We start from the raw sequence: 15,330 nt of genomic DNA, 5'->3' as shown, positions 1-15,330 counted from the left end.
CATTCGGTGTAATTAAACAGATATATCATGTTCTTGAGGGGTATTTGCGAAAAATACCAGTCTTGAAAATGAAATTCCCTCGCCTTACGGCTCGTGAAATTTAACATTCTCTCGACTGGTGTTTTTCGCAAATACCCCTCCTTAACATGATATATCTGTTTAAAGTACGTTTTATCATTACGACAAACGCGATGATTTCACTTTTCCCAATTTAAACTTTCAATTACTTTGTTGCAAAGAACCTGCAATGCAAGCTTGGGCAATTTATTTCCCCCAGTTTATACGATATTCCAATATCACAGAGCTGGAGTTTCATTTCATGTTTTCTGTTAAAAAAAAGGGGGGGGGGGACTGCTGCTTAATTGTAAGTTGTTATCTAAGGGTTTAAATAAGTTAAGTTTTTGTCGTACATTTCATATGTTTTATGGTCAATGATGACATCACCGATTCAACTTGTCATTTGAATTTTTACTTACAATGATTAAATGCTAGTTTCTCTAGCACGTACTTAGTCAATATATAAAAGTTTAGAAGTATCTGTATATTTTATGTAAACAAATAGATGAACTTAATACTCTTTAGTCAATGATACTCTATTATTTCCGTTATATCGGTGTCCGCTCTCGATTATGGGAGTATAATCTGAATTTTCTCCAAATTAGCGTTATCTGTAAACCTCATTTTTTTCACTAACAATAAAGATAATGAATAAGATCCACTCAGTTATTTGTCTTTCACATACTGTAAATTTTTTTCTGTTTTTAAAAGTTTATTTTGTTGTTCAGTGTCAATTTTTCGTAAAAAATAAGCGAAAGAAAGAACAGAAAGTTCTTCTTTAAGCCATTGCGTTGTCAATTTATTTTCGATATATGAGTTTGAATGACCCTCTCGAATCTTTTGCCCCTCTTTCTTTTAAGGCTAGTGGACTCGTATAACGTCACAGATGAGACTTTCATAATTTGAATATCAAACGTTAACAGTAAGAGTGATGAGTTGACATTTTTAACATCATCATAATTTTTTGTAGTAGAATTCAATATGAATAAAGGCAACAGAAGTTTAACGCTGTTTAAAAGTTTGTTTAATCGATTGAGAAAAACATATCCGGGTAGCAAAGTAAAACCGGGGGAAACACATTGACTAAAAGAGGACAAACGGAACAACATAAACACTGAAGTCACTCGGAAACATAAACAATCGCCAACATGCATTGAAACGGAAAATTAGATAACAACTACCATATTCCTGATATTGTACAGGACAGTTGACTGTGTATATTAAATGCTATTAAATGACAAACTGGATTGTTCTGTTGACTTCCTTGTTTGTCTATTCGATTCACTAATGTCAATAAAGGCAACAGTAGTATACCGCTGTTCAAAATACATAAATCTATAGAGAACAAAACCAAATCCGGGTTTCAAACTAAAACTGAGGGAAACGTATCAAATACATTTATAAGAGAACTACGGCACAACAGAGAAATAACACAGAAACGTAACACACACAGAAACGAACTATAACGTAACAATAGACAATAATCAAAGTTTGTAAAATAGAATTTCTGATGTCAACAATCCTGGTTTGTCGATTTACTAACATCAATCATCATAATTTTTTATAATCGATATACTAATGTCAATAATCCTAGTTTTTAGTCCGTCGTCGTCTTTCGTTGTAAACTATTCAAAAAATATTCTCCTTTGAAACTACAGGTCAAAATTCCTTAAAAGCTTCTTATGGTGTCTTGTTTATAAATAGTATTCAAAATTTTGATCTGTCAACAAACTTGGCCGTCATTGCTAAAAAAGAACATAGGGGGAAATGCAGTTTTTGGCTTATGTCATTAAAGCATTAAGAGCAAATCTGACTCGCGTAAAAATGTTAAACATGTCAAGATCTACCAGCCCTGAAATTTTCAGACAAATCAAACAAATCATTGTCGGGTTACTGCCACTTAAGTAATCTGCCATCCGTCGGCGTTAACTGTTTAAAAAATCTTCTCTTCTCAAACTTTTAGGCCAAATACCTTCAAATTTTTAAAGAATGTTCTTTAGGGTATTTAGTTTATGAATTGTATCCAAAGTTTTGATCCATCACCAAACATGGCCGCCACGACCAAAACTAAAATACAGGGGTAAAATGCAGTGTTTTGCTAACATCCTAAAAGCTAAAGCATTAAGAGCAAATCTGACACAAGTTAAAATGTTAAACAGGTCAATTTCTACCAGTCATGAAATTTTCTCACAAATCAAACAAACCATTGTTTGGTTGCTGCCCCTTAATTGGTAGTTAGGAAAACTTTGCAGTTGTTTTGTTATTATGTTAAATGTTATTAGAGATAGTGATAGAAACTGTAGACAGCAATAATGTTAAGCAAAAATAAACTCATCATAGATACCTGGACTAAATTTAGTATATACGCCAGGACGCGCGTTACGTCTACAAAAGACTTATCAGTGACGCTCAAATCCCAAAAAGTTAAAAAGGCCAAATAAAGTACGAAGTTGAAGAGCATTGAGGACCAAAATTCCTAAAAGTTTTGCCAAATACAACTACGGTAATCTATGCCTGAGGTAGAAAAGCCTTAGTATTTCAAAAAATTCAAAAATTTGTAAACAGTAAATTGATAAATATAACCATATCAATGACAATTCAAAGTGAGATCTACAAATAATTCGACATGACAAAAATTGTTCATTGACCCCTTGAGGAATTTTTACCCTTTATAAACAATTTTACTAAATTTGTAAATAAAGTTTGCTTCCATTTAAAAATCTTCTCCTCTGAAACTATTTTACCTTATGATTTTATTAACCATTAACTAATTTTCCTGTAGGAATCTTGTTTATGAATTATATTGAATTTTTGATCAATTGACAAAAAAGGCCGCCATGGTAAAAAATAGAACCTACAGGTCAAATGCATATTTTGGCTTATATCTCATAAACTAAAACTGTTAGAGCAATCTGGAATGGGGTAAAAATGTTTAAAAGGTCAGCCCTGAAATTATAAGACAAACCAAAGAACTCATTGTTATGTTGCCGCTACAAAATTGGTTATCTTATGAAAAAAAATCAGTACTCGGTTATAATCTTGAATAATATTTAAGATAAAGATAAACTATAAACTATGGAACACCATGACTGCCTTATGTTAATGATCAGCATTATATGCAGTGCTCACACCATTATATGCAGTGCTCACACCATTATATGCAGTGCTCACATTATATTAAGTGCTCACAACATTATATTAAGTGCTCACAACATAATATAAAGTGCTCACAACATTATACGCAGTGGTCTAAACATTATATGTAGTGGTCACAACATTATATGAAGTGGTCACAACATTATATGAAGTGGTCAAAACATTATATGAAGTGCTCACAACATTATACGTTTTTTGTTGTAAATGAGATTGATGTATGATGAGATCATTCGGTAAACTTCGTTTTTTTGCGGAAATCACCGAATCAATAATTGGTAAATTACGGTAATGCCCAGCAAACAAATTTAAAAAGTTATTAAAGTCATTTTATCATAAGTCAGTATACAATATTTAAAACTGGTTGAAATAAGTAAGGAAAAGATGAAACTAAGAGGTGAATGATTGAAGTAGTTCTTTTCGTCGTAAGAAATACGAATGGCAAAATGTAAGTTAAATAATAAAAAGTTTATTTAATGAAATATCGAAGGAAAATTAGGTCATAACATATTTTAATTACAATGCCGAGTAATCTGAATATATTCATTATTCAGAAATGCAAATTATATGTGAATAAATCTACATGTTTAATACGACTGCAAAAAAAAAATATCACATCGTCGTCGGCAGCCGAAGACAGATGTTTTCTGGATAATAACTTTTGTATGAGTAAATAGAAATCAATTAAATTTTAACACAAGGTTTATAACCAATAAAGAAAGGTTGGAATTGATTTGGGGGGTGGGGGTTAATGGTCCTAACTGTTTAGGAATTAGGGGCCAAAAAGGGGGTCGAAATAAACATTTTTGTAGTTTCCAGTCATTAAGTGTATGAGTCAGGCTCTCTGAAATTATACCACAAGTTTCCAAACTACAACAGAGATGATTATTATTTATGTTGCTCTGAGGGGTAGGTGGGGGAGGTGGGGGAGGTGTTATGGCTTAAACCGTTTAGGAATTAGAGGCAAAAAAGAGGGAAAAACAAGGGTTTCTTGGTTAATGGTCAATTAAGACAATTTGAAACCAGTGTAAGGAAGGTAATCCAAATATATTGAGGTAATCCAGACATGTTTGATTACCTTCCTTACACTGCTTTAAAATTATGTGTAAAGATTTTTTTTCCAAAATCAGATTTCAGAAATTAAAAAGAAAAAAAGTGGGGGATATATTTTCCTTTTCTTGAGGTTGGGTCAGTATTCAACAGCATAGTACATTGCACAAAACAACAAAAAAGGAGGGTATTTTTTTAATTTTTGGAGGGGGTGGGACAATTCGCAACAGCGTTGTGCAAAAGCAAAATATTAAGTATAAATTTAAATTATATAACCAATTTTTAGTTCTTTGACTACAGTTATTCTGTGTCAGAAACCTATTATGTGTCAAATATTTAATTACATTCAAAATTCAGACCTGAATCAACCGTGAATAGTGTGTCCATTTTTGTCCGAACGGTTCAGGGTTGGACCTCTGCGGTCGTATCCAACTGCGTTCGGCGAAGCAATTTAATAAACATTTAAATATATACATATTAAGTTGTGAATATGGTGAAACTGATCCTCAAAATAAGTTTTAAATGTCCTGGTGTGGAATAATTTTTTGTTAAATTGATCATACTTCTTAATTTACTTATTTCAATCAGTTTTAAATATTGTATACTTAATAATAACAGATATAATAATAACTGTTTAAATTTGTTTGCTGGGCATTAATTTACCGTAATTTACCAATTATTGATTCGGTAATTTCCGCAAAAAAAACGATGTTTACCGAATGATCTCATCATACATCAATCTCATCATACAACAAAAACGTATAATGTTGTGAGCACTTCATGTAATGTTGTGAGCACTTCATATAATGTTGTTAGCACTTCATATACTGTTGTGACCACTTCATATAATGTTGTGACCACTGCATATAATGTTTGGACCACTGCATATAATGTTTGGACCACTGCGTATGATGTTGTGAGCACTTAATATAATGTTGTGAGCACTTAATATAATGTTGTGAGCACTTAATATAATGTTGTTTGCACTTAACATAATGTTGTGAGCACTGCAGATAATGGTTAGAGCACTGCATATAGTGTTGTGAGCACTGCATATAATGGTGTGAGCACTGCATTTAATGTTGTGAGCACTTAATATAATGTTGTGAGCACTTAATATAATGTTGTGAGCACTTAACATAATGTTGTGAGCACTTTATATAATGATCTGAGCACTGCATATAATGTTTTGAGCACTGAATATAATGCTGATCATTAACATGAGGCAGTCATGGCGTTCCATAATAAACAGCAGTAGACTGTAGACGATAGGACGTACATACTTGATTATACATATGTCAATTATCTAAAATTCTCACATAGTGGTAAGTAAATAATACACTTAATATATCATGATTATCAATATACACAACAGTTAAAATGAATGGCTACCTTTTCGAATTTCTGCTAACAATACATTAACGAGGGTCAGGTAGGGATAACTATTGCTTCCACAACTGCAACGAAATTTTAATATTTAAAGTACGGGGCTTGCCGAGATTTTTCAATAATTAAATTTAACTGTTGAGAGTGGAGAAATATCGTTATACACGAGTTACAGTGATGAAATCTGTTTCTCTAATGATTTTTATCTTTCCTTGTCAAAGAATTGAGGAAATTTATGGACTTTTTATGTGACGTTATCAGGCATGGTCGCCTTTTTTATGACGTCACTGTAAGAAAATTTCAGAAGGAAATAGGAAAATATAACGTCACAATTAAATTTCGACCAATCATTTGACGAGAACGGATTGTTTACTAGTGAGGAGAAACTTTTCTCACACCGGTAAGGAAATGTGAAAATAGCACAAAAATTACAGAATATCATCCCTATATTCTTTAATTGTATTATGCCAATTTTTTATATGGTGTATTTTCGAATTTTCTATTTTTAAGCACCAAATTATTTCTACAATTTTAAATGTTTTGCCCATTTTTGTTTGTTCTGTAAACCCCATCCAGAACATCATCATCATGTACCTTTTGACTGTTTCATTCACCATGATCACGTGGTTTGAGTTTATATCAAATATTTAATACTCCACAGACAAAAAAACACAAATAAAAACATCACTCTGCAAATGAAATATTTTTCATGCCTTTTTATGTCTTTCTTTGATACATGTATGACGTGGCTATGTGATTGAATATCTCGTAATTGTGTTATTGTGCTATGGTTAATTTCTTGTCTTTGAATTTTGCTTATATGATGGTCTTTATGCCGTGTTGTGCCTCTTTGCTACATATATTTTTGTTTTTAAGTGATTAAGAATATAATACAATGTTAACTGCTGTACCTCTATTTTTAACATACTTGTCAGTTATTTTATGTTTAATTTGTTCAAACATCGCTGTGAAAAGCAATTTTATGATACTGTCATACAAGCAAGGGGTTTAGCTAGCTTTAAAAACAGATTAAATCCACCATTTTCTTAAAAAGAGAACGACTGTACCAGGTCTGAAATATGACATTTGTTATGTGTTTGAGCTTTTGATTTTGCCATTTGATAAGGGACTTTCCTTTTTGAATTTAACGCGGACTTTTTTTTTCTTGTGATTTGACTTTTTTATATTTCATTTCCAGTGAAAGAAAATGTCAAAATCTTTGTCTGGAAAAGTGTGTTTAGTTACAGGAGCAACAAGAGGTATTGGTAAAGGGATAGCTCTTCAACTAGGACAAGCTGGTGCAACAGCCTACATAACTGGTGAGTACATTGTAAATTGACAGGAGTAACACGGGGAATCGGTAAAGGTATAGCGTAACAGCTAGGACAAGCTGGTGCAACAGTCTACATAACTGGTGAGTACAATGTATTGTAAAAAGAGCAACACGTGGAATCGGTAAAGGTATAGGACTACAGCTAGGACAAGCTGATGTTATTGTATACATAACAGGTAAGTTTGGTGCTATGCAAAACCATTATATCTGCATGCAGGAGATTACATAAAGTCTTGCAATAAAAGAAAGTTCGAATAGTTATCAAAAGTACCAGGATTATAAATGAGAAAGCCAGACGCGCGTTTCGTATACATAAGACTCATCAGTGACGCTCATATTAAAAAAGTTATAAAGCCAAACAAGTACAAAGTTGAAAAATTCAAAACAGTTGTGCCAAAAACGGCTAAGGTAATCTAGTCCTGGGATAAGAAAATCCTTAGTGTTTCGAAACGTTTTGTAACAGGAAATATTAAACCTTCAAAAGAAGGTTCGATCAGTGCTCAATTTGGCCCCAAGCACTATTCCTGAGACAAGAAAATCCTTAGTTTTCCAGCCCATCATTCATATAATGTATTTAAATAAGAATTGTAGACAAAACGCTTGTATATCAATATATCCATGAAGGACAGATGTGGAATGATTGCCATTGAGACAACTCTACACGAGAGATCAGACCAGACGACACAGAAATAGCAGCTATAGGTCAACGTAGAGCATTCAACAATAAGCAAAGCCTAAACCGCATAGTCAGATATAAAAGGCCCCTAACTCACAAGTGTAAAACAATTCAAACGAAAGAAATGATAACCGAATGTTTCGAAAAAAATGAACGAAAAACAAACGGAACCCACTGAATAACAGATTCCTTACTTGGGACAGGCACATACATAGATATGATGCGCTGGTGTTACACATGTTAGTAGTATCCCAACTCTTTCCTAAACTGGGACATTGTTGGAACAATACAACATAAGAACGAACTATAAAAATCAGTTGGAAAAAGCTTAACTCATCAGATGGATACAAATAGAAATATATGTAACGAAATCACGTGAACGTGATCGGGTACTTGTACATCCCAACAACAAAAAGACATCAAGTTCAGCTCTGAGAGTACTTGCAGGTATTGGCAGCTTATTCAAAACTAAAATCAACAAACAAAAAAAAATCATGCATCAAAATAATCAATCAGTACGCATCCAAGATCCAATGAATTTAGTGTAAAGACGTCATAAACGGCTAGAAAAAGCAGAGGTTAATACCTTCAGAAACGAAAGGTAATGAATTCTTTCGAAGAATCAAACCGGACAATACCAATCTAGGCCATTATCTACCTCGATTAATTGCAAACTACCGTTACCAATCGATATACAAATTATCCTGTACGCCTCTGTAAAGTAATATGCACCCTTTTTCTTAAAAGTAGTTGTTGCCTGATGAATTTTTGTTTGCATGATGCTTCATAATGACGTTATCACTGATTTTATTCTTAGTGTTAATATTTCTACAAAACTCTTTTGAGTAATATATTCCTCAAACTAAAATAAAAAGTTGTTATAACCAACTTCATATCATCTAATATATAGTTCTAAAACACTTGTTGCAGTGATGAATTTAAATTTAATCCACCATTTTCAACATGAGAAAATGCTTGAAAGTCGGGAATATGAGAGTTGTTATACAATCGTCTTATTATATTATAGGCAGGACACTGACTGCAGATAAGGATGATCCTATTGGAGGTTCATTGACAGACACTGCAAATGAGTTAAGTAATATATAGGAAGCAACTAGCTAATTGTAATAATTAGTTTATTGATGTTATCTGTTTTTTACATCTAAAAAATATGAATGAGCATATTTGGAATATTGCCAATGAGACCACCAGAAACATAAGGACAATAATGTTACTAGGTATAGGTCATCATCTTGTCTTCGGCAAGGAACAACACATTTACGGTACATGATGGTTTCGGCAACGGCATAACAAAATGAGAAACTTTATGCTTTATTTAAGCTAAAACAAAGAACAAAAAACCAATATAGCAGACAGCAACAGGAACAACCACTGAATCATCAGTATGAATGAAATATTCAAAGATCTTTGTAAAGTTTCAAATTGATAACCTTTTATAATTCATCTTCAAGTTCTCTTATTCAATTTACATGGATCTTGTATAACAACTTGAAAATATGTTATTGAATATTATTGTACCATATTGTACATTCTGAAGTATTAAGAAAGCAGGTTTGTTTGATAAAGTTAACTGAACTCTATTGGTTTTAGATTGTGTCTTAAAGATTGCCCTATAGTACCTCCAGTGTAAAAAGTGTTATTGAATTATTTATTATTTACATGGTCACTAACTTTTATAAGTAAAATATGTTATCTTTTTACCCCGTAAAAGAGTAGTCAAGTGGAATTTAGAAAGTGAGACAATATTAATGTGTTACTTCCTTGAAATTATAGATAGAGAAAAGAGGAGGAACATGTATTCCTGTACAGTGTGATCATTCAAAAGACAGTGACATCGAAGCATTGTTTGGTCGTATATCGAGGGAACAAGATGGCAGGCTAGATGTCCTGGTAAACAATGCATTCAATACTACTGAGGTATGTTCATTTAAGTTACTGCGTGTTGCTTTGTTGCTCTTACTGTGTTGATTATCCGATATTATTATTATTATTAATGCAAACAAGATATTCTCATTAAAAACACGAATTGTGTTGTAGAAGGTGATTTGATGGTAGATTTGCACAAATATGATAAAAGCTCAATGTAGGTCAACATTGATTTTGGCTATCCTATATACTGTACCCTTGTATGAAAGTTCTACAATTCCGTCGTAGCTAAATATTCTATTTAGTCATTGCTGGTTCGAACATTAAAAGAACGTATTGAAAAATTGTGGTTTCCAAACTTTCCATTTACTTTTCATCATCCCTTGGTATAATTGATAAATTGATATAACTTTAAGCAACTTTCGTTCCTTTTTTCTTTTCACTGAATGCATATAGAAATGGAAATGACGGCTTCTTATTTTATGGGTCATGAATACTAACAATATCGTTTAATTCATGAGAAATTTGTATATCCAGTTAAATATTTTGTGTGAAATGAACAAATGAACTCAGCTCGTTATGATATACGACAGGGTTTAAAAGAGAATATGGGGCAGCCATTTTGGGAGCAACCTATAACAATGTGGGATGCTGTTAACAACGTTGGACTCAGGTGAGTTCACCAATAGTAAGTTCACCAATAGTTATACATGCTGCCATATATTCATTCTCATGATAAATTTTATGCATATTTATACTGTCTTCTGAAAATTAAACAACTGTATAGCAATAGTGTTAACTTCAAAATATCTGTGACAGTAAAGGCTTATAATTTGCTTTGTGATACATTTACATTTAGCTTTAAACGTTTTGTTTCCACGTATTCGATATTTCGAGTTGTGATGATTAAATCGAAAGCAGGCACATTTTTATTTAGCAAAAACAGAAAATATGTTTTGAACAATTGAAAAACATAGTTTGCGTTTCTATCGTTACCTTATATTATACTAGGTCTTTTAACAGTTGACAAAAGATTGTGTTTTTGTATAGGAATCACTACATGTGTTCCGTGCATGCAGCGAAACTGATGACAGCAAGGAAGAAGGGGCTGATTGTTAATATATCGTCAATGGGAGGACTTCATTACACCTTTAGTGTTCCATACGGTGTAGGGAAAGAGGCTGTGAGTAAATGTTTCCTTCGTTTTCTAACTTTTTCTGACAACGAACCCATTTCAGCATTATGATCAGGGTTTCCGCTGGCGGTCATTGGCGAAAGAATTTGGCGAAAGAAATATATATAACGATTTATTTTCAGCCATCTTGTTTGTTTACTTTTTTCGGGTTTCTCTGACTTTACCGATCAGACAATACTCGGAATTCACCTTGAACTCGTTAAGATTTCTACAGAAAATCAATAATCAGCTGATTGCATTTATAGCTATTGACATCAAAGGACTAATTAATAAAGGTGTTGATTGTATGATATGACAAAATGATATGGTTAAATGGCTTCTGTCACATGTCTCAAAAGGGATTTATTTACCGCTTTGCGACGCACGTGTTTGAAGCAAAATTTACGCTTCCTCTCCTTCTTTTGAAAAGAAAATTTATGTTATGACGAAAAATGTTCAAAAGCTAGAAAGGTCTCTGATTTTAAACTTTATCATTTAACTTTCATATAGATCATTGATTTGAGTGGGTACTACAAAGTCGTTTCAGTAACACAGGTGTTTCAAGCATATTACTTATTTACGATGGTCTAGAAAAGAAAACTGTCGTTATGAAGAAATCTATTTAAAAGATTGGCATGAGAGTAACCCTTCAATTTAATGACTACACCTTACACGAGGGATCAATTCCAAGTAATAAGATTCTTCGTTTTGTTGTAAAAAAACACTTCTTATTTTTATTTTTATTTTTTTTTGGGGGGGGGGGGGGGGGTTTGGCTGGAAAAAAAGAAAATTTTAAAGGAAAAATATATTTGGCGAAAAAAATAATAAAGTGGCGAAAAATATATTGTTTTGGCGAAAGAGGTGGCGAAAAAAAATAATTGACCCAGGGGAAACGCTGATTATGATTTTATATATCGTCAATCTGTTTGAAACTTTTACAACATGTCCCCAAATAATGTTATTGCACGTCATTCAACTAAAAGCTATGGGTATCTTATGTCAGTACACCAGAAGTATGTATAGCAAGAAAATGTGTTCCTGTCATCCCCTCTAACCCGTCAAATTGAACCTGTTCATGCCAAATTTGAAATTTGACCATGAGTATACAACAGTGACATATCAGACAAGTTAAAATGAGGGTCTCGAAGGGGTTAACATGTAATGTAATTACGAACTAAGAAATAAAAAATTGAGAAAAAAGGGATTCAAATAACGTATAGATCAAAATAAGTGTACAAAATTAAGAAATATAATGTGTCTAGATATACAGAATAGAGAATAAATGCGGAAATGAATAAAAAATGATAAAATAATGAAAAATTAAGGAATACAGAAATAAACTCATCATAGATACCAGGATTTAAACCTTATATTTACGCCAGACGCGCGTTTCGTCTACAAAAGACTCACCAGTGACGCTCGAATCAAAAAATGTTAAAAGGCCAAATAAAGTTAAAAGTTGAAGAGCATTGAGGACCAAACATTCCTAAAGGTTTTGCCAAATACAGCTAAGGCAATCTATTCGTGAGGTAGAAATTACTCTGTTATAGACCCTAATAAATAACCAGACTGCATACAGCTATCAATATACATGTTTCTTTATTGTGTTATAACAAATGGTGTAGAGAGTTGATATAGATAAATAGAAATGTAGATAAAGTCCATTCACATTTCGTTTCTATGTCAATGCATTCTCTTAAAAGGTACCACGACCTGAAAGCTATTATTTTGAGTAGAAGTTGTATCGCTATAGTGACATAATGTGCACCTTTTTTAGTTGGACAGAATGGCTGTGGATTGTGCTATTGAATTGAGAGCTAGTAACGTTGCTTTCGTCAGTTTATGGCCTGGTGCAGTACGGACAGAATTCTTTACACATATGGTTAAAACACAAACAGCTGATGAATTTTTTAATGCGGGACGAGCTGAAAATGTAGGTATAGTATTACAATGTTGGATATCGTGTCGCTCGAAAGGGAAAAACAGTCTCACGACATGTTATATTTGAAGATTTCCACTACCATTATTTCAAATTTTGGTGATACCAATCTATAAAATTTATTTTATAAAACAAATATTCACCAGCATGCATGATAAAAATGTAGGTATCACATTGTCATGATATTTAAAACCAATTGTATATATAATGTTTTGAGGACATGTTCTCAGCTCATCGCATTAAATAATGTACCCTGTATTGGAATTTTTAATTTAAACTTTGTCTCTTTATTTCAGAATAGTCTGCTTCAATTTTTCTTTTACAAAACTTTTTTTGTTGCTGTGCCTTCTGTTAACTTTTATCCAAATCCAATTCCAAAATATGGGCACTATTCCCTTTAATTTTAATTCGTACATGTATTAAAGGCTTAGTTATAATAGCAATGTTTGACTAAAAGTTGTATTACTAGAATTGTTTTCTTTAATTAGGAGCCCAATCTTGACTGTTCTCTAATCTATAGCATAGCACTAAGCACTGAGTATGAAGGAAAAGCAGTTGTAGCTTTAGCTACGGGTAAGTTGAGTGTTTTATAGTCTTTGTTAATATACAATAATAAACTTTTTCACCAAAATACCACTTCAAAATTATTTTTTTCAGAAAAGATAGTCGCATGAACCCTTGAAACATGGTTGATGATTTACCAATTAATTTTTTTTTTTGATTGCTTTATTGTGAACACAAATCTGTCGTTGTATTTTATTTTCAAACGGATTATAAGCAATTTGCGTAGAATGTCGAATCATTTAAAACCTTTTACAAAATATCCTGCTATAGTCTATACCTTCAGTGACCGCCTTTTACTGAATTTTACCTCAAATATTACAGCACAACACATTAGAAATGCGATTGCTTTTTAAAAGACAAAACACGGTGTCTACCGGCATTAAACACCTTCACCCCACAAGCGTGTTTGTTCTCTAGTTCATAATATGTCAGGTTTTTCCCCTTCAAAATATCATACATTTATATGTCAAGAGTACTATGGTATATACTTTCAAATGCAATGATTATTTTGATTAGAATAAAAGGTATATCTACCAAAAATATAAACATGGTTTTTGAACCGCATTGAGCTGTTTCTGGTTATGTACACTTTTAAAAAAAATACATCAAAACTTAGACCTTATTTAACCAAAGTATCAATTTGTTTTCAGATTCAAACATAATGAAAAAATCGGGTAAAATCTTAATGACTGCAGACCTAGGATATGAATATGGATTCAAGGATATAGATGGTAATGGTTATAATATTCATTCACCTGTTTTCAAAATTAAATGTCCTGATCTTTTACGTATTTGTTTCTCTGAAGAACCGTTCATCATTTTTTAAAAAGACTATGAATGGAAATCGAATTAATTTTCTTCTCTTGATAATAGATTGATTGGGAAATGAACCAGCGTTATCTAATGGTAATCACAGAGAGGGACCTGCAAGCAATTTTTAATTGTAGCTGAATCAACGTTAAAACTATATTCCACTATAAACGAATGTTACTTTATACTAATATAAGGACTTCGTTAGCTAAATCTACAAATTTTAATAGATATTATGATTTTTTATTGCAATAGATTAATATGCTAAATAAGGTATTGATTCATTATGACTTATCGACCTATTATTCCTTCTCAACGAGACTCTAAAATAACTGAAGGAACCCAATCTAGAATGATAACACCAAAGTATAGCTTAATAATGTCATGATTTTATTGCGTCTTTTTATAATAAAGTTAAAATAAGAAATTTTTATTTTTGATTCTGAAATTTAAAAAAACAAAAAACCAATGAAGTTCATATTTTATCAAGCTTTTGCCAAAATCTAAATATTACTATGAAAATGCAAGGAGTATCTACATAATGAAAATTCGTATGTCATGTTTTTGTTAAGTATCTCATTGTATTTATGTATATTACTCACTGTTTTTAGGAAGAGAACCGATGAATATCAGACAGCTGAGCACACTTATGCAAATGAACCCAAAGACAAGATGGCTGGCTAATATAGTTCCAAACTTTATCTTTCTTCCAAAATGGATGTTAGCTTTATCTGGAAACAAGTTTTAGTAGGCATCCTGCATTCCTCTCATGCTCGTGCCATGAACGATAAGATATTTTTAATGTTTTGTTATTTACATTCATGTGCTAACCTTATTAGTACATATACCGACAGATATTTTATACAGCAAAGCAAAGTATGCTGTACTGAAGTTTAAAAGATTTTAGCGATGCATATATGCTGCCATATAATGGATTTTCATTTACTCATTGGACAACTGAAAAATCCAGATGAAACGAGTTTTTAACATCATTCAATGAATCTAAAAGTCAGCTGCGATATCATGATTTACTATTTCTATTGAAAAAACATACATGCTCCCAATTTAGACAATACCTTGTTGACATAAATTGTAAATTTTTTTTAGATTGAATGAAGTTTAAAAATAATTTTTATACGGTCATTAATAGTTATCAAAGGTACCAGGATTATAAATCTTATGTCGGTGTAAACACATTCCGTACCTGCTTTGCTCAGTGCTCTGAGCACAAAAGTCATGCCCAAAACATGAAATCCAGCAATTTGATTGGTTGATTTTCGAGTTTGAGTACAAAAATCATG

The 15,330-nt window shown here is 32.2% G+C and overlaps 1 protein-coding gene across 3 annotated transcripts; it reads left to right on the top strand.

Annotated features, from left to right (window-relative positions):
- Window positions 1-5,504: 5,504 nt before the first annotated feature.
- Window positions 5,505-15,023, top strand: LOC134723853 (dehydrogenase/reductase SDR family member 1-like). Of its 3 annotated transcripts, none has more exons than XM_063587394.1 (10): window positions 5,505-5,585; window positions 6,845-6,965; window positions 8,683-8,747; window positions 9,450-9,593; window positions 10,136-10,215; window positions 10,593-10,725; window positions 12,494-12,649; window positions 13,144-13,228; window positions 13,870-13,950; window positions 14,641-15,022. In XM_063587394.1, the coding sequence occupies exons 2-10, from the start codon at window positions 6,854-6,856 to the stop codon at window positions 14,775-14,777; spliced, it is 993 nt and encodes a 330-aa protein (XP_063443464.1). In that variant the 5' UTR covers window positions 5,505-5,585; window positions 6,845-6,853; the 3' UTR covers window positions 14,778-15,022. The 3 variants fall into 3 exon arrangements, with proteins under 3 accessions (XP_063443464.1, XP_063443466.1, XP_063443463.1); XM_063587396.1 differs by lacking the exon at window positions 5,505-5,585 and adding an exon at window positions 5,608-5,692 and having other exon boundaries at window positions 14,641-15,023; XM_063587393.1 differs by lacking the exon at window positions 5,505-5,585 and adding an exon at window positions 5,841-6,046 and having other exon boundaries at window positions 14,641-15,023.
- Window positions 15,024-15,330: the final 307 nt, after the last annotated feature.

This window comes from Mytilus trossulus, chromosome 6 (assembly GCF_036588685.1).
Source record: "Mytilus trossulus isolate FHL-02 chromosome 6, PNRI_Mtr1.1.1.hap1, whole genome shotgun sequence".
NCBI lineage: Eukaryota > Metazoa > Mollusca > Bivalvia > Mytilida > Mytilidae > Mytilus > Mytilus trossulus.
Note: the sequence above shows the minus strand (reverse complement) of the source record. Positions and strands in the feature narration are given on the sequence as shown.

Coding starts and splice junctions, on each gene's coding strand:
- LOC134723853 (XM_063587396.1), top strand. CDS start 6,854: ATGTCAAAATCTTTGTCTGGAAAAGTGTGTTTAGTTACAGGAGCAACA. Junction 8,748..9,449: donor TGACAGACACTGCAAATGAG/TTAAGTAATATA, acceptor TTGAAATTATAG/ATAGAGAAAAGAGGAGGAAC. Junction 9,594..10,135: donor ATGCATTCAATACTACTGAG/GTATGTTCATTT, acceptor GATATACGACAG/GGTTTAAAAGAGAATATGGG.